Source organism: Danaus plexippus, chromosome 26, assembly GCF_018135715.1.
Source record: "Danaus plexippus chromosome 26, MEX_DaPlex, whole genome shotgun sequence".
Lineage (NCBI taxonomy): Eukaryota > Metazoa > Arthropoda > Insecta > Lepidoptera > Nymphalidae > Danaus > Danaus plexippus.
This window is the reverse complement of record NC_083554.1, coordinates 3,495,091-3,516,250: the sequence shown is the minus strand read 5'-3', so window position 1 is coordinate 3,516,250 and position 21,160 is coordinate 3,495,091. Positions and strand designations below refer to the sequence as shown.

The 21,160-nt window shown below is 30.5% G+C and overlaps 2 protein-coding genes across 3 annotated transcripts; one reads left to right on the top strand and one right to left on the bottom strand.

Annotated features, from left to right (window-relative positions):
• Nucleotides 1–141: 141 nt before the first annotated feature.
• LOC116774488 (hemicentin-1-like) lies at nucleotides 142–6,407 on the bottom strand. The gene is made up of 17 exons (XM_032667231.2): nucleotides 6,178–6,407; nucleotides 5,779–6,008; nucleotides 5,532–5,660; nucleotides 5,291–5,374; nucleotides 4,942–5,070; nucleotides 3,376–3,541; nucleotides 3,097–3,275; nucleotides 2,912–2,981; nucleotides 2,682–2,839; nucleotides 2,433–2,604; nucleotides 2,119–2,367; nucleotides 1,965–2,037; nucleotides 1,677–1,888; nucleotides 1,414–1,591; nucleotides 920–1,014; nucleotides 573–726; nucleotides 142–370 (listed from the first exon to the last, which is right to left on the bottom strand). Exons 1-17 carry the CDS (start codon nucleotides 6,371–6,373, stop codon nucleotides 241–243), a joined length of 2,604 nt encoding a protein of 867 aa, XP_032523122.2. The 5' UTR covers nucleotides 6,374–6,407; the 3' UTR covers nucleotides 142–240.
• A 2,677-nt stretch (nucleotides 6,408–9,084) lies between these two features.
• LOC116774280 (hemicentin-1-like) lies at nucleotides 9,085–20,690 on the top strand. 2 transcript variants are annotated; one of them, XM_061524857.1, is made up of 25 exons: nucleotides 9,086–9,329; nucleotides 9,995–10,224; nucleotides 10,702–10,824; nucleotides 11,263–11,352; nucleotides 11,430–11,558; nucleotides 11,632–11,794; nucleotides 11,950–12,134; nucleotides 12,201–12,279; nucleotides 12,368–12,525; nucleotides 12,597–12,768; nucleotides 12,843–13,088; nucleotides 13,474–13,546; nucleotides 14,181–14,374; nucleotides 14,457–14,625; nucleotides 14,689–14,783; nucleotides 14,877–15,030; nucleotides 15,098–15,219; nucleotides 15,455–15,595; nucleotides 15,876–16,013; nucleotides 17,366–17,481; nucleotides 17,860–18,090; nucleotides 18,242–18,389; nucleotides 18,877–19,586; nucleotides 19,664–19,840; nucleotides 19,965–20,690. In XM_061524857.1, the coding sequence occupies exons 1-25, from the start codon at nucleotides 9,119–9,121 to the stop codon at nucleotides 20,238–20,240; spliced, it is 4,530 nt and encodes a 1,509-aa protein (XP_061380841.1). In that variant the 5' UTR covers nucleotides 9,086–9,118; the 3' UTR covers nucleotides 20,241–20,690. The 2 variants fall into 2 exon arrangements, with proteins under 2 accessions (XP_061380842.1, XP_061380841.1); XM_061524858.1 differs by lacking the exon at nucleotides 15,876–16,013 and having other exon boundaries at nucleotides 9,085–9,329.
• Nucleotides 20,691–21,160: the final 470 nt, after the last annotated feature.

The following is a 21,160-nucleotide window of genomic DNA, read 5'->3' as shown; positions in this document are numbered from 1 at the left end:
CACCTTGAAATCATTCTACAAACAACTGCTTTATAAACTTCTGCATGAAAATATCTATTTATTACAAGCCAATTCTCCTTTTCGTATATTATGTTTGTACAAAGTATAATTTATCATGCATTTGGGTACAAAAATAAAACGTTTTTATTTCAATTGTTTAATATATATGTGTGACAACTATAAATAAGTATAATATAAAAAAACTTAAGTAGCTATATCTGTTTTCTTTATGAAATCTTATTAAATAACTGTAAGCAAAAGTTTAATCGAGTCTACTGCGACATCATTTTCGGCAATACACTGATAGGAACCCTCATGTTTCTTTGTGATGTCCTCTAATACTAAATCTAATATCCCAGCTGAATCTGATCTGAAATTAAAATAATGTAAGTAAAGGTTATATTAATTAAATACAATTCAATGTAAGAATTGGAGACCATTACTAAATAATTAAATTGTTTAGAGGTATTTACATTTTTTTCTGACAATAAGTATTAAAAGCTAAGGGATATTATAAATAAATAAAGCGGAATAATCATTTAATACGTTTTGTAACTAAAATAAGATATTACCTAACCAACTCGGTTGTATTGAGATTTGGTGCAATGTACACCCATTTTATCTTCGGCAAAGGGTTACCCAAAATGATTTTGCAACTTAAATTAACTGTTGAGCCCCTTCTAGCCGTGAGCGTATTCCACTCCAACGCCTCTATATAAGGTGCCACTAAAAAAGAATTCTAATTAAGGAAATGGCAAACGAAAGTAACGTTTTTTAAGTTTGAACATTTATCAAATAAGAAACTTATTTCCCTCTAGTTGTGAACGTAATCCTTTTTTCTATGATTCTCATTCACAGACTAGAAAGTTTTGTTCTAGACTTGACGTGCTTTTAGAAGAAATACTTAAGAACAACTCACCTAGTACATTAACCTTTACTTTCCTCGTGGCAGTACCTAAAACATTCTGCGCCGTACAAACATACAACCCAGAGTCTCTCGTGTTAGCTGTAAATCTGGAACAAGATATATATTCTCGCTATTTAAGATTGAGTAAGCACATAGATTCTAAGCATTTCTTTTTAATCTACTTCTTCATCGCTGTCATACTGATGTCAACGTAATTTGGTCTATATAAAATACAGTAATATGAATAATGAATACAAAAATGTTCTTACTTTTCCATAGTTAAAAAATACACATTAATCCATAAAATAAATACACATATTAAATTTGGTAGATCAGTTTTCAGATATTAGTTTTTATTACAAAAAAGTAAAAGCATATATCAGAAGCAAAGGATAAGATAGTTTCTTTTAATAATAGTGATTACGATACATATAAAGGACATTGAATTCCAGTCCAGTGTTGACAATTTAATTTGGCTGAAACCAGGTAATCCAATATAATCTCACCGATGTGTGTTTCTATCGTTTGTGCTATGGCGGGCATCGAAGGGTATAGCAATGTCATCCTGGTACATATCCCAACGGACTGATGCAGTCGGAACAGCGTCAACATCACAAATCAGGTCTACAGTCTCTCCGTATTTCACGATCTTTTTCTCATCTCCATTTCTTATCTTAGGAGGATCTAACAGTACACATATATAGAATTTTAATGGTAATATTGATAAATCTATCAAAGATATTAAGTGTGACAAAATGTTCTATCTCACATTGTATTTTAACAGAAATCTCTTGGGTATCCGTTCCTAAAATATTAATAGCTTCGCAGACATAAAAACCACTATGATATAAATCGGCATAATCAATTTTCAACGCGGCCCCATTAATTTTCACACCATCTGGTACGTCACTTAAGTCAATATTGTCATAACTAGATTTATATTTCCACGATATCTCAGGGAACGGTTTTCCTTTTATAATGCTGAAATTATTTTTGCAAAAAAGAATAATGTAATATTGAAATGAATTTAAAAGTCGTTTCAACTATCTCAACTTACGTGCACTCTTGTTCAGTCTCGTCGCCCGGTTTCAATAAAATCTCTGAATTTCCCAAATCAATTTGTGGAGTTTCTAAAAAGACATTTCTATGTTACGAACGGGACAATTTTAATGCTGTCATGAAAATAAGGGAAAAGAAACTCATTTTATTACCAAGGCCTGAGATGTAAACGTTTGACGAAAATGTTCTTGTTTCTTCACTATTAGATATTTCACAATTGTAAGTTCCTGTATGATTAAGGTTCATATTTTTTATTAGTAACATGTGCTCATCTTCTATTATATCAAAATCCTCTAAGCTTTCTATAAGGGTATCGTTATGATACCATTTTATTTCTGATTCAGGATAAGTGTTTGCTTCGCAAAAAAGTTTTCCTTCTGCGCCATATTCGACAGTTATATCTAAAATTATGACAGAAAATATCATATAATATTCACTTGTTAGTTTTTTTTATTCATTCTGTTACCTGATGGGGTCTGTATTACATCAAATGTGAAGGTTCTATTGACGTTTATATTTGTAGAAACTGCATCCTCTCCTTCTGTATTTTTACATTTGCAAGTAATAGTGTCATTTCTAGTAGCATTTTCAATTCTCAAGTAACTTATGTAAACGTGTGGTATTTCTAGCAATGCGCTCTGGAAGATATTGATTAATTATTCGTGGGAATTACTGCTTTAAAATTTTTAGTTAAATCAAATATATATAATAATACCTCGGAAGGTAATTTTTCCTCCATACTATCCTCCCACCAAATTTCCGGTTTGGGATAACTGTTCACTTTGCAGGCTAGAGAGTAACTTGAACCGAAGTTGATTAAGGGATCAACTTCTAATATTTTTGCTTCCGGTGCGATCGACTGCGATTTCAATACTGTAAACGAGTGCGGCTACATTAACTATATTTTGTATACAACGTATATAACGATAAAATTAACATAAATACCCAGTCTTTGTGGTTGCATTTGTTCACTTGTTCCACTTATTTCTTGGTTATTAATGTCCCTACACTTCACCTAGAATCAATCATTATAACAACGAAAGTAAAAATAAAAGACTTAAACTTGCAAAAACATTATTTATGATTCATGACTTATGTAAACGCAATAGCAAAGTAATCAAATTTTTTACCAAAACTTTAAAGGTCCTCATGGGTTCAATTAATATGGTTGCAGCATACAATTTTCTGCTCTCATCAATGACCTGATGGTCGATACTTCTGTGATTGTATTCATCGGACATTTTCAATTGTATTGAAACTAAATCTAAGTTGTTTTCCGGCAGAGATATAAGTAAATAGTTTATAACACCTACAAAATTAACATATCTTCATATATATATTTTTTTAAATTTCTTTAATAAAATTTGCAGTTTATTATATATGACAATAATCCCTTATTTCTACCTTACCTGGTATTGGTAACGGAGTTGTTTCTCGGAGGCTTTTTGGTTGTAATGGTGAAAATCCATATCTGAATTTAACTTCTTTCTTTCTGTAAAACGTTAACATAGTCGCACCTTGACAGCTTATATCGGCAATATATTCACCAAATAATGCCTCACCGACACGAATAACCTTAAAATTTAACAAAATTGCAAAAAAAATTTCAATATCCTAACATTTTTTTATACACATTTGTTATTTGGTATTCATATCAATATAATTTTTCTTCAATATAATAATTATTATATATTTAATATTAAAGTTATATCGAGGAACTACAAGTAAAATTTTAAAGCTAAATTGTTAATTTTTTTTCAGGAAATGTCTTCTGTTTTTTGACGTGTGTAATAAAAATATTATGAGATTGCGGGGTGATCGGTATTAATTCTGATTGTAAAAAAAGCTTTAAGTATAGGCTCACTATCGGTTTTAGTTAATTCTATACAAAGATGGAATATAATATAGAGTAAAAAAATACATTGTTTAACTAATTACTGCATAGTGCTTGGTTGTCTTTCACTTATAGGTTGGTTGAAACGAAGTTTAGGCAAACATTACACGAGCTCATTAACAGCTTAATCACGCTAGTCTTAATTATACTCAAAGCGCAATGCAATCGTTAAAAACTCTTTATTATGTATTACATTTCTCATCTAGTTGCCAAAGTCCTCGAAGGATGCACCCTAGCATTATAAACAGTAAGTAGAGAACATAAACATAGGTGGCTACCCCACTAATTGGGTGGCTGACTGTTAGAAGTGAGCAGAGCACCAGTCTTCGACCCTGCTACCCTCCATAACCAAACAGCCAACACAACCAAAACCTTTGAGTACTGTACTTGAATGACATAACAAGGCAACTTTTCATCCATCCATCCATCCTCCATACGGCTTCATTAGACGAAATACAGAATCTGGCAAAACTTATTGTCTTAGGTAACAATGCCGGCAGGAGATATTATGGCCTCCCATCAAAAAACTATAAACCCAAAATTTAAAATGACTTAAGAAGTTCCAAAGAACTGATTCCACTTTTGTCTTAATCAATGACAAGGTCTCTTAACAACTGTGAAGTTTTTCAGAAGCCTCATCGGGGTGCACCTATGTTTGAATATTAACGTAACTTAACTAATTCTGTAGTTGACAAGACAGAGTGGACTATTTAGTACATAGACAAAAAGAGGTTGAATTACGCATATATAAGAATAAATTCACGCACCTAGTTTTTAATTCAAATTCAATATAATTCAAATAACTGTTTCCTTGCTCCAAAACCAAGACTATATATTAAGTCAAACTGAAAATGCTTTAAAATCTTTGTGAATATATATGCATACAGTTCGTTATGTACATACATACATCTTCCGTGATAAAATTAAACTTTCTCTTAAGATTTTTCATAGGATTTTTCTACTCCACTTTGGATGAAGGTGACACAAAATTTGTAAACTTAATACGTCAAAAACCCGTAAACAATACCTCTTTTTTTTAACAAAGGTTTTCTCTTTTAACATAAATGTCAAAAACACTTACTTTCATTGTGGTTGTTTCTATAATCTCATTAACTCCGATGGATTCTCCAAAGTTATTCTTCACGGCTATCTTCGGATAGTTCCCCGATATGGCAATAAGCAGATCTTTTGTATAAGAATCTACAGAAAACTTTGAAAGAAAAATATAACAATCATTAAAAATTTAAATTAAAATGTACTTGCTGGTTAATCATTCAATAACAAACTTGATTGGCCCTACCTAGATAACTCAAGTTGGAATTGTTTGAACAATATTTTTATTTAATTTGATATAATAATATAATAAACTCCTTTATAAGAAATCGAAACTAAACTATCTAAATTAGATAGTTTTTATTGTAGTTACTCACTGGGTAGTGTCTGCTTCCGTAGAATTCGTAAGTTTTTACCTCAGTCCAATCAACTTTAGTAACTTCTTGCATGTACTTAAATGACTGAAATTTGTATCAAAAGTTAAATAAACTGACCACCTAGCTGAACAACAATATCTTTATTATTAAAATGGCAGTAAAGACTTAGTTATGTGCTAAATACGTGCTCGATTATTATCAGTCATCAATTTACGAATAATTTTTGCAAATGTTTACACACCTGTCTCAGATTATTGAGATAGAAAAAGAAATGGGAACCTCCACAGCTATTTGCGATTTTTTTATAAATATTTTCTGTGGCTGCTTGTGATTCTCGTGTAAAGCAGGTGCCACTTTGAAAAATTATCACCTGTACAGACAGTATAATATTAGTGTGCTATAAGCAAAAAAGCAATCTATTTTATTTAGATTTAGGTTATTTAAAATATAGATATGATTATTAATATGTTTATGACTTATTTAGTCACCTGGCTTTGACTATTTTCACACAAGTTCTGTATAGTATAGAGTTTATCTGCATCCTCGGCTTCAGCATCCGTGAACACAAATATGGTAGACCTTGGTTTGCTAACTTCTAGCGCTTTTTGAATCGCGATCAAAGAATTTTCTTGACAATCGTAACCTTCACTCACTTCAATAACACTTACGATATCAGCAAGCCCTTGAGGTGACTGGGATATTAAGGGGGGACCTGAATCTAAATTTAACAAATATTTTAGATAGCCTTAGCACAAATAAGAATAATTTTTCTGTCATATAATATTCTAGAGGTAATTTTAAAGGAAAATTACGAATCAAATGTAATCAATTGAGCAGTTTACATGTTTGTAAGACAGAATGATAATTTCAGTAGCTCAAATACTCACCTAAGTGAAGAAATGGTATGAGTATATAATTATCGAAATTCCTGTTTGTCATCGCTAACATCAATGACTGAATATTATTTTTGAGTATTTCGATTTCATCAACCATCGAACCCGTGGTATCAACGACCATAGTGAAACTGCTTCCCCCGAAAATTCCATGGACACAAAGGAATAATAAATAACATGTTAAAAACATTTTATAATGCAGATAGTTCTTCGGTGACAAATTAAATACTAAATTATTAATTTAACCGCTCCAGTGATAATTTGTTTAAGGCCAAGGTTCGTTTATATAATATCCTATATATTTATAATACACTTTAAAAATAGCAGCAACTCAGAGAAAAAATAGAAACGAATGGAATTGTTTTATCAAAAAAAAGGTTTTGTAAATTTCCACACATGACAATATTTATTTTTTTAATCAAAATAAAAATGTTACATCTTGGCTAATTATTTTTTAAAGTATAAACATAAAGAAATTATCATAACCGTGATTAAAAAAAAAAAAAAAAACGAACTTGATCCCTTAACCTCGACGTAATCATTAAATTTCGTAGATATAAATACGTGCAACATATACATTTATTTTATTTCCATAATTGATAATGAATGATTCATTTATTATGTTTAATAATTATTTTTGGGTATTATTTGTGAAAATTATATATTGAATTTGACTACTCCTTAACATAGAATAGAATACAAATTATATAGAATCGATAACATTGTGGCCTAAGTCGATGTCTGCTGATACAAGGGCATTATGCACACTATATAGGTATTACGCTCTTTAGTAATAACAACATCAGGTCATTTATATGAAAATTCATCTTAATGCTTAACAATTAAAATTGAATTCCGATTATCACAAGGACGTTACACATACTTTTTAGAACTAAAATATATTTCCTCGTGTGACTAAGGGTCGAGAGGAAATGGTTACTTTGTAATAACAGTAAATAATAAGGAATACATTGTTAATCTGGCACGCATATGTAAGTTGCAATCTTACAGTCAATTAGAGCACTCGTTGGCAGCTGATAATTTCTATTTACATTGATGCAGTTTTTCAGTCTTTAGAATAGAAATGAGTTGGAAATCCATTATCACATTTTTTGAATTTTGTCGTGAGCTAAAGTAGATTCCAATATGCTTCTAACAGAATATGCACGTTCTAATGCCAGTGCACCATATATTCAAACATTCTTTTCTTAACTACTTGATAAAAAAATCCGATTATCCCAATTAGATTCGCCAGGATTAATTAATTCCTTTCCGCATCCTTTGCATGCGAGTAAGAGAGATAGAGCTAGTGTGCGAACTACGCATGCGTGCAGCTCCACAGTTACTCTTTGATCGTACACTCAGTTCGGCACAACCTCGGAGAGACTTGTAAAATAGTTGCGTTTGGTTCTTTAAACATGATCCTATAAATCTTATACGTATACTGTCATCGTTTTGTAATGTCCATAATATAATGATAATCGTGATTTAGGAAAAAACTTTTTATTTACAACAAAACAAAATATTCGGGATAGAATTTTCAATTTATTTATTTGGCGGAATAAAATTCGGTACCCAGCATAACCTTTGATTTACAGTCGATGAAGTCCCAACGTTAATTAAGATGAAATTTTCGGAGAAGGAGCCTGAGAAACGGCTACCTCAGGAAGGAAGCAGGCACTCGACTTACACATTAACATTACACGTACAGCGTGGGGTGCATAGTGTCAATAGTTATAAACATTTAATTGACAGATGAGTAGAATGATCTTTACTTTGATAATATCATAAAAAAGCACTGTAAATGCACCGTGTTTTTTCAGTTTGTTTTAAACTATTATTTATTTTTCATTTTTTAGTTGAATTTTTTCTTATTTACGAAGAGTATATGAATATAATTGCATTTAAATCTTTACTTAAGAAACATTAAATATATTACTTGAACGTACATCAACTAAGGACAAAATAAAACGCCTAAAAATAATTAAATGATTTTTATTTTATCCTAATTCTTAAATTAATTTTAGTTAACAAATAAATATTGGTTTTAATACAATATCAGCAAAGTTTTTTTGAGAGGTTCATGTAAGAAAAACACATTCTTTTGTAAAATCTTTTAGTCTTAATATAAAAGAGTTTTAATTGCCTTAATTAAAATTTTCTTTATTACAAGTGAAATAATTATGTATGGGATACATCTCGTCTGCCCGTGATCACGGTTGCTGAAAAGTAACCGAAACATCGGGAGCATGTAGTTTTTTACAAAAATAAATCACGGGTAGTTCATCCGAAAAATACTAGTTTCATTTAAATGAATACTGGCGAAAAACTTAAATCTCATTAATTAGGTATGGGTTCTAAAACTACAGCAAAAAGTAAAAATTTTATTAAAAAAAAAAACATCAATTGAAAAAGAAATCTTCAATACATTATGAATGTTAAAAACATGACATTAACAAGGACATGAAGATTGATATTCTGGCAAAATAGGGCCAGGAACTGTAATATTGTAAAAAACAATCATTAGTTTTAATCCACATATAAAACAAGGGTATAAAAATTAGGAACTGAATATTCCACGTGCAAACAAAATTAAAAAAATAATCAGAAGCAGACGGGAGAAGCTTGGCTTAACTTATATTTAAACACATAACTCACATCATTAGTAAATTATTGTATACTTGACAAACCTCTATCTCTAAGCACGTCTGATTTTCACGTGTCAGTAATGATTAAATTAGCTCAATAAAATAGTACAAAAAAAAAGGAAATTAATGGTGCTGTGTAAAATTCCCATGCAGGGACATTCCCGCACTGATATGTAAATAAATAAATATCATTACATTTATTATTATCACATGGTCAATATATTTATAGATGGGCAACAATTATATCTCAGTTTCATTTGGAATGTAAGACGCGCAACTGTTCAGCGATGTTGTTATTATTTATATCAATGGTCTTATTCGGTTTTACAAACGGGCATAACGCGAAAAGCAGCCTCACATTCGTTATAGATGATACGGGATCTATGTGGAATGATATTGATCAGGTAAAAGAGAAGACAAACGAAGTGTTCGATGCAGTGCTCAATTCTAACGCATCAAAAATAGACGATTTCGTGCTTGTCACCTTTAATGATCCAGGTTAGTTTAGTAATTAAATTACTTAAGTTATTAGTAATTAAAATCACTGCAATATATTTTCAATTTAATTTATTTCATTCCAATAAAATCTCAAGTATTTCCTTTAGTAATATGAATGATTGTATAAAAAGCCATTTGACCTTTCGATTACGCATGTTAATATTACGATAAAACGAAAAGTAGGACATAATATATTTGTGAAACTAAGTTTTTCGGATACCTACTATGCCTTTTCTTATTTGATATCTACGTAATCAAGACGGTTCGCTTCCTTTACAGCAACCGTGATCACGAGCAGACGAAATGAAAGCGTCAGACGCATAAAATAAAAAGAAAAACTTAGTTTAATTCAAATATTTACACGCGAAAATATTAGATTCATTATTTTGTGTTTTAACAAAAAGCCTATCATAGCTGTTCTCTATGAAATATAAATAAATATCAAGACAATACGTGAAGTTTTAACAATTAAACAAAAATACGTCTTATGCAGTCCACTTAAATTATATTTTATTAATATACACTATATTCTTATCTTACATTGATTTATTCATTGGGATTCCCTTGAATCGAATTGGCTTTAACAATAATATGTACGTGGAGATAAATAAATATATAGACTCGTTGTCTGGCTAGCAAATTAATAGGCTTATTACGTTTTTCAGATGCAAAAGTCTGCACAGTGACCCGAGATCGCAAAGAATTTAAAAAGGCTCTTTCCGATATTACTGTAGACGGTGGTGGAGACTGTCCTGAGTACTCAATGAAAGGAATCCAACTCGCGTTAGAGCACAGTAAACCGAATTCGTTGTTTTATGTTTTCACGGACGCAGCGTCAAAGGATTACGAAGAGTACGAAAAAATTAAGAGCTTAGGGCTCAAGAAGTCTATTCAGGTTTTATTATCGCTTACAAATCGTATTTTAACAGTTTTGATTTAGATTTACCTGTTTTACATGTTGTATATATAATTGCGACTTATCAAAGTTACCAAGGCACCTAACTAGAAAGCAACGCTGATTTTCATACATTCTGAATACGTTTTTAATTTAATTAATTTCACATTTGATGGAAATCGGAGGAAACTATTAATATATACGTTTTTTTTAAATTTAATCGTCTATATGTTTTTTTTTTTGTTTTTTGTTAAACTTTCATGGAACAATATTAATCTTATACATGATAGCTTTTGGCTCAAAAGGCAGTAACCCTTAAGACTTCAACTTCATCTCGTCTGCTCCTGATCCCGGTCGCTGTAAAGGCACCGAAACGTCTTGGTTATGTAGTTATAAAATAGTAAAAAACGTGTAGTATCCAAAATCTTAGTTTCTTTAACTTGATACAGAATAACATATTGTGTATCCTATTTTCAGGTCACATTTTTACTGACCGGCGAATGTACAAACACTCCAGAAGAGGCATTTACTGTTTATGATAAATTAGCGGAAACTACTTCAGGACAGGTTTTCCACTTAGACAAACAGGATGTGAGCAAAGTTAGTTACCCAAATTAATTTTTTTATATTAGTTATTAATTTAACCATATTTTAAAATTCTAATTATAATAATATAACACGTTAAATAAGAAAGCTATATCAGTAATGAGACATTTCACCTTAAAAACTATATCATTTAATATGATTATCTGGCTGTGTAAGTTTTTATGTGCCATTATAGTTTGTTGGTGCTTCGACAATACAGTTGCTATATATACATAGACGTTATAAAATACTAGACACCGCATACACAGATTAAAACGGAAATACTGACTACATATATGTATATATTTATTATCAGAACAAAAATAATAGTTTTAATGTTTTCATTCAAATTTTTTTTTCCTCGTTATATTTATGCCCAATCAAAAGTTGTCTATTTGAAAGAAGTTATTCATTTTCTTTGAATATTTGTATGAGTTTTAATCTATTTTACAGATAATAGACTATATCATAGCAACGATAAAAAACAAAAAGACGACTGTGGCCCAAAAAACTTTTTATAACGGTTACGGCAATGAGTTCAAAGTAAGCAGTGCTTAAATAGGAGGAATAATATTAATATCACTATGTTGAACAATTGAACTATAAAATTTTCTTTTTAGTTTTCTATAGACAGCAAATTATGGGATGTAATGATTTCTGTATCAGCTGACGATCCGAGATTTCACTTAAATGGTCCTGATGGGGAATCAGTAAATGTTAAAGAATTCATCAATACAAAGAAATCCAGTGTAAGCAAAATCCTTTATTAGAATCATAGGAATGTATCCAATTGATTTCAATGTATCAAACTATTTCCTATAGATATCTAAATTGGATGTTAAACCGGGGATATACACGATGGTCCTGGATAATATTGGTCAAACCTCAGTGGTTATAACTGGATCCACATATGTTTGTTTTCAACATGGCTTCTCTACTGTCATGCCTAGCACATTGAACGAAACGTCTACTAAACCTATCGAAGGTATGATACATTATAATTAAATTTACCTTATATCGTCTTAAACATTATTAGCAATTAAATTAAATATAAAAATCATCTTTTGTTATAAACTTGAAAAGAACTTGAAAGAAAATAAAGAACGGAAGTTATACTTAACACGTTATCAAATTTTACAGATACACCATCTTATTTAGCTATTGAATTGGATAATGTTAACAGAGATGTTATATTAGACACTGTAGAAATTAGAGATATTAATGATAATATCTTAAGTGCTTATCCATTGGACCTGCTAAATAAGGACAGTCAATTCTACGTAACAAAACCAATTCTGACACCTGATTCTACCTTCAAAATCGCAGTGAGTAAATATATATTTTTTATTATGATTGAGACTGAATTGATGCAAGAACATAAAATTTTCCAGATAAATGGTCACACAAGCACTGAAGAGAAAATAACTAGAATTGCACCAACGGCTATTGAGCATCAAAAACCTGATTTAGGTATATAGCAAATTAAATATCTATGTATATTATACCACTTTTGTTTCCTTGTATACAATATAAATTTTATGTAATTTTTATTTTGTAGAAGGACGAAAGCGAAAAGCACCGATGGTCACAATTTTAGAAGGAAGTACCACAACTGTTGAATACGATTCAAATTTATCCCTAAAATGCAAAGTGCACGCTTTCCCTAAACCGGATATTGTGTGGAAAGATGACTCAGGAATGATCTGGCCATCAAAAGTAATACTTAGAAAAAAAATCTCTTTTATGCCTATAGAATAATAAGTCATTATTCAAAGTAAATGTTGCAGGTAGTCCCTGTGGATTTGCCTTATGATTATATGGGTATTCTGGATAAAGATAAAATAAATAAAAATATAACTTTATATTGTACAGCGAAAAATGAAATCGGTGAAGATAAAAAATCTATTTTAGTTGAAACTAAAAGAAATTATTTCCTGGAAATTCTCGAAAGTCCCAAAGGTTTGTAAAATATTTTACAAATGGATCTGAGTACATCAATAGCGGTCTTTTGAAGTGACAAACATATTTTACAGATTTGGTTATTGAGTATGGAAGTTCTAGTGTTCTTAATTTCAAAGTTAATGCATATCCACCAGCAACAATAGGGTGGTATAAAAAGAGGAAAGAACTTTTTAATGACGATGATTACGAAATATCTGCAGATGGTTCCACACTAAAAATAAAATACATGCATCAAGGTTTAAGAGGATTTTATTCAGTGAAGGCTATGAATGAAGAAGAAAAAAAGATAATTTACTTCAAAATAGATATGTCTGGAGGTATACTAACTTAATAAATTTATAATATTTAATTCATTAAAGACAGCTTTTGCCAACAGCCTTGGGTATAATGCGATCTAAGACTTTCTCGAGTTTTATTCATTTAAATGAAACTAATATTTTTCGGATATACTACACGTGCTTTATTTCTTGTTAAAACTACATACTCCCGACGTTTCGGTTACTTTTCAGCAACCGTCTCACGGGCAGACTAGATGCCCTATGTAAAGCACGCGTATTATATAAGAAAAATATTAGTTTCATTTAGCCTTGAGTATGTTTTCAATTTTCCAATGCCTTACCGATAGTATTAATGTAGCAATTTCTTAACAAACATATGCTCTATATTTCAGTTATTATATGTAGTTTTAATTTGCAATTTCAGAAAAGCCTGAAATAGACAAGACTGTCAGTTCTTACAGAATAGAAAAAGGATCTAGTGCCAATTTAACGTGCAGGTATGAAATTATAAGTTAATAAATATTATATATTGATACCATTTTATAAAATAAGAGAATATAATATTAAAAACAAGATTAAGAAAGTCTTTGCGACCCTAATTTCCAGTAGTCATATGTTATATCAGGTTTCAAAAGAAGTAAATCAAAATGTTTGCGTTTTCTCATTTTCTGACATAGTAATCCATATAGCAGCCTCCGAAGTTCGCTTATTTTGATGCGTAATATTATTGCTCACTTACTTAATTCTTAAGTTCTCCAGAGGTGTTAAAACATATTGACAAACGTTCAAAGTATTTCTCATTGTGCGCTTGAACATGAAAATATAATTGGTTTTGTGGAGAAAATAGCGGTTGCTATATAGCGATGCTTTGGACCGAAAAAAATAAGTAGAAATTAGTTTCCAATTCTTAGACTATAGGCATAGAAAATATCAAGTTAATAAGAAAAACAGCTAAAGTGATTCTAAGTGTCTTGTTATCTAATAAGGCTAACTAATATAAAAAAATTATGCGTTACACACGAAATAAATAGAATTGTATATAAATTCTAAAAGACCAAAAATATTTTTGATTCAACGAAACGTTTTCTTAGACATAGTACAATTATATTACTCTTTTGCTTTTTTCCAAAGAATCCTAAAAGGTAAACCAGAGCCTGAAATTTCTTGGACTTTTCAAAATGAATCTCCAGGTTCTTTAAAGCGTTTAGATGTTGTTGGCGATTTTTATATTGATAAGGTTGGTCCAGAGAATATGGGAATATACACCTGCAAAGCTCGAAATGAATTTGGAAAGGATCGTCACGATATTGACTTGTTCGTTGGATGTAAGTTTTTAAATATTGCGACGATAATATATATGAGACATGGTACATATATTAAATTAAAACTACAAAATGTTACCAATAGATGTCCCAACAATCAAGAATGTTCAAACTGAGGTTTTAGTGCCGGAGGGTCAACAAGTCATATTGACTTGTATAGTCGACGGCTCTCCTTACCCTTTCGTTCGTTGGCTACTAAATGATGTTGAAGTAACAAGAACAGGAAAATATTCATTCAATGACAATACACTAAGGTAAATAAGATGCGTATAATAGTTTATCCTACTGTTGCGGTTAAACACACAAGTGTTTTTTAGCTTTACAGGTTCAATTGACGACAGCGGCACATACACCTGCGAAGCTTCAAATAGTTTAGGACAAACGCAAAAAGACTACTATGTCGATATTTATAGTAAGTTTTAAAAAAACAAATAGTAATTATCACCAAAAATAAAAAAATACAACCTTTTATTGAGAACACAAATAATTATAAAAACATTTACAGTTCCAGTAAAAATGCAGGTGCCAAAAGACACAACTTTAAAATTAGATGTTGGAAGTTCTACGACATTGCCATGCGTCGCTGAAGGTTATCCAAAACCAAACATCAGATGGACTTATTACAGCAAAAATCCTAGCATTCGTCCTAAGACATTGAAGTAAGGATTGTATGTTATAAAATATTTTACTATTTTAATTTAGTAATTAATTTTTTTGTCATTTTAGATTTGATGATACCGGCTCATATAAATTAGAACATATTCAAATAGAAGATGAAGGTTTCTATAGGTGCTCAGCAAGTAACGTCGGAGGATTAAGTAGTGTTACCTACGAAGTTTTTGTCAGAGGTATAAATTATTTTTGCACAAGCAAAGCAAAGTATATGATCTGATATTTTGCTATAATAGAATAAAAGGAGATGATTAATTCGTCTCATCAGATTAACTTACAATTTATTGTTTCATATGATTACTTTTTTTTTAAATGCTTATTACAGTTTTAACCAAGACAAAATGATTTGATGAATTATACGGTTATTGTTAGAATATTCAGCAATTTCATATCATTTTTTAAATTTTCCAGCCCCTGTATCTATTACGAATCCAGATGGAGTTGTTTTTAACGCTGTAAAGGGAGACCTGGCGCTTAGGATCCCCTGTAATGCCATTGGCAGCCCGAAACCTAAAGTAACATGGATGGCAAATGGTGAACACATTGCTTCAGGTTTGCATCCATAAACGATAACAACATAAGTATTAAAAACATTATACATTTTACAAACACTTATTTACAAAAAACTGGTTATCTTGTCGATCATTATTCGCACATAGACATTCGATTAAATATGTTCAGTATGTGCCAAGTTTTATTGCATCTGTGCCAAATTTTCTTATATCAGTATGTGCCAAATTCTATAGTTATTATTTATTTTGAAATATCGTATTTGAAGCCATTACATAAAATTATACGAGACTTTTAAAGAAAATTTGTTTTTCTTCCTTAGGGACTGATTGGTACGACATAGAAGATGATGGCACTTTGGTTATTAAATATGTAACATTAAATTCTGGGGGAAATTATATTTGTGAAGCCCGAAACTATTTCAGTTCAGACATTAAGGAATTTAATGTAAATGTAAAAGGCAAGTACTAGTTATACAAATTAGAATAAATATTCTTTTACGTGTTGCAATTATGTACGTAATTTTGTTATAATCAAATTTATTTAAAACTGTTTTATAAGTCACAAGTATTGCAAATTAGTCAGATGCGCGAAAAGTCCAATCATTCGTTCAAAATAGGTAATTAAATTTTTCTGTTTTAAAATAAAATTATAAAATTTTAGGAGAAAAGTGTATATGTGTTGGTGTTTCCTTTCATGATAAAATATAAAAAAGATGACTTATTCGGTAATCACTTTTAACTTTAAGGTTACAGTAGTGCTTTTAGAATAAATTCAAAAAAATATTTAACACCCAACCACATTCTTATAATCGCTACTTATTGTTTAAGTTGTTGGTGCGTCAAGTAATTGTTACTCGTTACAGTATAATATCAGTGTAATGCAAAACAAACATCTGACTAACGAGTTTGATTGACTTAAAAAAAAAACAACAGTAGCCCACAATAGATATGTAGTTTGCGATAGATATCAAATTTGTCCCATATTGGTGACCAATTCTAAACGCGTATGGAATCAACTGCAGAGCTGGCTAGATGGATTACAGAAATGTGGTTTGATTGAGACAAATTTCAGTAATATTGTTGTTTAAATGTCAAGAATAAATTGAAGTTTTTCACATCAAACTTTATATTAAGTACCTGAATTAAATGGATTTAAATCAGATAAATGGAAGGCACTTGATAAAAACAATTTTACACTACTAAGCATCATTATTATCAGCCTATCAGAGCCCACTGCTGCGCAGAGGCCTCTTTTCACATGGAGAAGGTTAGAGCATTAATCACCACGCTTGCTCAAGACGGGTTGGCGATTTCAATCTTATAATTTGAAATTATAAGACCAGGTTTCCTCACGATGTTTTCCTTCAGCGTCTGTCAATGGTATCTAAATACTCTTAGAAAGTACATATGAAAAGATCACTTTGGTACTTGCTAGGTTTCGAACCCGCGCCCTCACGTGTAAGAGACGGGCCATTAACCTCCAGGCCACCACGACACTACTAAACAATATTACCAAACCAATTGATGGTAGTAGTAGTAGTTGATAGTAACATATAAGAAAAGCTAATTTTAACCACCTGAAAAGCTTTTAAAAAAAATAAACAAAAACAAAATAAAGGTACAAAAATCAAATAATGAAAAATTTGTTAAGGAAAACAGCGGGAAAAGAACCCAGGTGGGAACGAAATGGAGATAAGAAAAGACTAAAGAGAAGAATACTAATTTCTAATTTACTCAAGAATGTCTATGGATTGTTAATTTTGTTACAGGCCTTTGTAGATTACTGACATGTGAAAAATTTATATTTCAGCAAGCCCGGCCCAGCCTGAAGTTATAACGGATACTATATTATTAGAAATTGGAAATTCAACTTATCTGGAATGTGATCTACCACATAAAGCGGGAGATGTTGTAAACTGGTACAAGGTAATGTTTGTTGGATTTAAAAATACGGCTTAAATTTTGTTTTGTCGACCATATACTTCATGAGATTTTATTTTATGCACAAAAAATATATTATAATTTTTGAAGCTATAGTTGTTTTACAAAATAAATGCAACACGTGTTAAGTTAAGTTTGTAAATTAACGTGAAATATATTTACATAAAAACTTTTTTCTTCACTGCATCCGAAAAGAGAAGAAATCGAAATTATATTCTTGTTCATACACAACTGCTAGCAAACTACCTTCAATTTTGTTAAAATGAAGAGGTTACTAATATCCAGACACATACAATTCTTCATTTCTATTAAGCATTAAGCCTATCATATATAAAATCTTTAACTTTTTTCGACTGTTTACAGAACGGGGAACTAATAGCAAGTGATGAATTATATTTAAGCCACGTTAAATTTGAAGATGCTGGTATTTACAGTTGCCGTGTTAGTACGTTTTTATCAGCTCATACTGCACATAAAAAGGTGACTGTAGGTTATAAGCCAAGATTTCTCAGTGACGAAGAAACTGTTATAGAATATTCGGAAGGCGATTTCTCTTATATGAACTGCGATGCCGATGGCTATCCAAAGCCAAGCGTAAGTTCTATAATTTTTTAACTAAACAACTTTATTTCCATTTTTAATGATTTTCATAGATTTCTTGAATTACAGTGACGTCACTTTTATCGATGAATTTTTTTAAGTGTTTTACAAATTTTAATATTAATTAATCTATTTAAAATTTTAGACGCAATGGATACGTAATGGTGATCCTGTACCTATAAATGGGTCGTATTTAATTATAGAAATGAAACTTGAAGATATCGGATACTACCAATGTACCGTAAGCAATGATCTTGGTTCAATTAGACGTACTTTTAAAATTAATTCAGGAGGTAAGAGTCATTTATTTTAAATTTTATTCGACGTCTGTTAAATGACTGACTAGAAACGTAAGAGTAGTCCCGTCTCACTCCTCGTTTTCAATAAAGAGGTGTTAAAAATGGGTTAAGTTAGAATTTGTTACCGTACTTTTAAACCACCTCTTTTAACACATTAGTGGCCTGACTTTCACGTGACAAATTCATTTGAATTTGGTTCATGGTTAAAATTTTTTCAAACCTTTAGTCACCGTTATTGAAACCACTATGCAATTTAAAATTAAGGAATTCTTGAAAACTATTTTTTGCGTATATGCTTGTACGAATAACAATTTCGAATCAACAACAGATATAAATTATCGCAGCCTGAAACTACTTTTTTAACCGTAAACTATGAAATGGAAATTCGCAACCCCGTTGCTACTTAGTCATATCCCAAAAATATTTTTTGTGTTCTTTACAAACATACCAATGTAAATTCTTGATTCAATTTTATTTTCAGAATGCCTGCTGCGTACTAAGCATGATTTTAATGATCAGCAGCCTTTACTTTTGACTCTATCAAGAGACTGGCCAGAATTTAGAACATCAAATGAATATGTCCATATACCAATTTATAAATATTTTCTTCTATCATGCCCCGGCAGTTCTGTAATTTACAATGGAGAAACATTCGGTCAAAATGTCAAAACGAAGTGTTCAGAACTAAAAGACAAAATTGAAATAAAAAACAGAATCATTGATTATGATAAATTAAAATGTACCAAAAAAATGAAACCTCTAACAAAGCGAACAGGAATAAGCTGTTTTGAACAACACGGAAACAACACAGAATTATTGCAAATCGGTTTTTTTTCACGAAGTAAGTTTTTGAAGGTATACGACGTTTGTTTAGATCACGAACAGAAGATACCTCTCTTTGCAAAACAAACCTCAAATAAAGGTATCGCCCTGAATGCACCCCCCGGAGATTACACATTTGTTGAGAGTAAATATTTGCCCTTTCATTTTGGGGACATGTATGACTGTGATTCTCAGTTGAGGTTTATTTCATCGTCGATCGGAAAATCAATAAAATCAGTTAAAGATGTTGAATGCTGTTTTACAAAAAGACAATTGATCAATCCTCGAGATGTTTTGCCGGGATTATCACAAGTGGCTGTATATAGCTATTTAAATGTTATACCTCATTGGAGTACCTGTGGAACTAAAGTGAGTATTGAATCATATACGGTAACTGCTTATTTCATTGACTTTAAAAATGAACTGAATACATATTTATTCATCAGAACTGGGATGAACTTGAACTAAGAGTACGATATCTGGGAAAATATTCATCTAACGAGCTGACCATTTTCACTGGAGCATCAGATCCGATGATGTTGCCAGGACAGACAGAAGATGCTTATGTGTCCTTAAGAGACAGACTAAACAGACGTCAACCAGTGCCCATGTATTTATGGAAGGTAGGAAAAAAAAATTAAACAAATAGATGCCTATTTATCACGATGATACAATAACCGCAATAAGTTGCAAGTTTTTTTCTTGCTTTAAAAAAAACTTACATTTATTTTTTTTTTTGTCTCACAGATAATTCAAAACCCGGCAGATAATTCTTCCTTAGCTGTCATCCAACTAAATATTCCTAATGTTACGTCAGCGGAGGCCTATTCTTATATGCCATGTAACGATATATGTCCCGAAGTCGAGTGGTTGCGTAATAACGATTGGCAGGATGTGAATAAGGGATTCACATTCTGTTGCAGTATTAGTGATTTTAATTCACGTTTCGGAAAGCTTTTTGACGGATGTGAAAAAGTATTCAAGACTTTACCACCTTTATTACCTGATTTTTCTCTTATCTAATCTAACAATATTTTTACTCTGTCACTATGGCATTAATGTCAGAGATATGCAAGTACAAATTATTATTAAGAACAAATAAATATTATGTTAATTAGAATTAATAAAGTTTATTTAATTAATTATAAAATTTGTATTCAATCAAAATGTTTATTGATATTTATTTATTGTATAATTTGTATATTTTTTTTTTTGATCTAATAAAGGAATGAAGACAACGTGTAATTAACAATATCATTTCCAAACTGTTATCTATTTTTTTTTTTATTAAAAGTTATAAAGGCACATGTTTTCCGCTTAGTGTCGTGTTAAAGACTTACTTTAACAGGATCTTTAAGTTAGTTTTCATCGAGATGGACTACACATGTGATTCATTCTTTTGCTATTTATAACGGAACAAAGCGATGATTCGTATCTTATTTAATATGCCTTGATTAAATAATAACAAAGTGATTTAAGTATATTTTTTATGGCAACAATCGTAATAACTTGGAATAAATATCATTATTATATAATTATTATTGCAAATAAATACATACAACATACTACAACTACGAAATGGCTTAATGTTAAGTGAAAATTTATATTTAAAATAATATTAATTACTTATTATTTTATATTTTTTTACATTTAGTTTCAATAAAAGTTCCATTACAGTATATTCTGCTACTATTCTAAACTAAACTTACACTACTACAAAAAATTATAAAAATATCTTGTAGATCAAATTTATTTAAACCGTCATTGAGCTTTAATTCTAAAGCATAGTACATACGTATATACAAAAGTTATAATCATAGCTAATGTTTAAGACATTGTAAATATAAAGAAATGATTAAATTTATTTACATGAACGTATGTAGATACAGCTTTATAATTATACTAAATGCCACGCACAATTATTTACACGTCGTAAAAATGTT

Coding starts and splice junctions, on each gene's coding strand:
- LOC116774488 (XM_032667231.2), bottom strand. CDS start 6,373: ATGTTTTTAACATGTTATTTATTATTCCTTTGTGTCCATGGAATTTTC. Junction 2,982..3,096: donor TGAGGACCTTTAAAGTTTTG/GTAAAAAATTTG, acceptor GATTGATTCTAG/GTGAAGTGTAGGGACATTAA. Junction 2,368..2,432: donor TGTAATACAGACCCCATCAG/GTAACAGAATGA, acceptor TCATAATTTTAG/ATATAACTGTCGAATATGGC.
- LOC116774280 (XM_061524857.1), top strand. CDS start 9,119: ATGTTGTTATTATTTATATCAATGGTCTTATTCGGTTTTACAAACGGG. Junction 12,135..12,200: donor ATTCTACCTTCAAAATCGCA/GTGAGTAAATAT, acceptor AAAATTTTCCAG/ATAAATGGTCACACAAGCAC. Junction 14,375..14,456: donor TATTGACTTGTTCGTTGGAT/GTAAGTTTTTAA, acceptor TGTTACCAATAG/ATGTCCCAACAATCAAGAAT.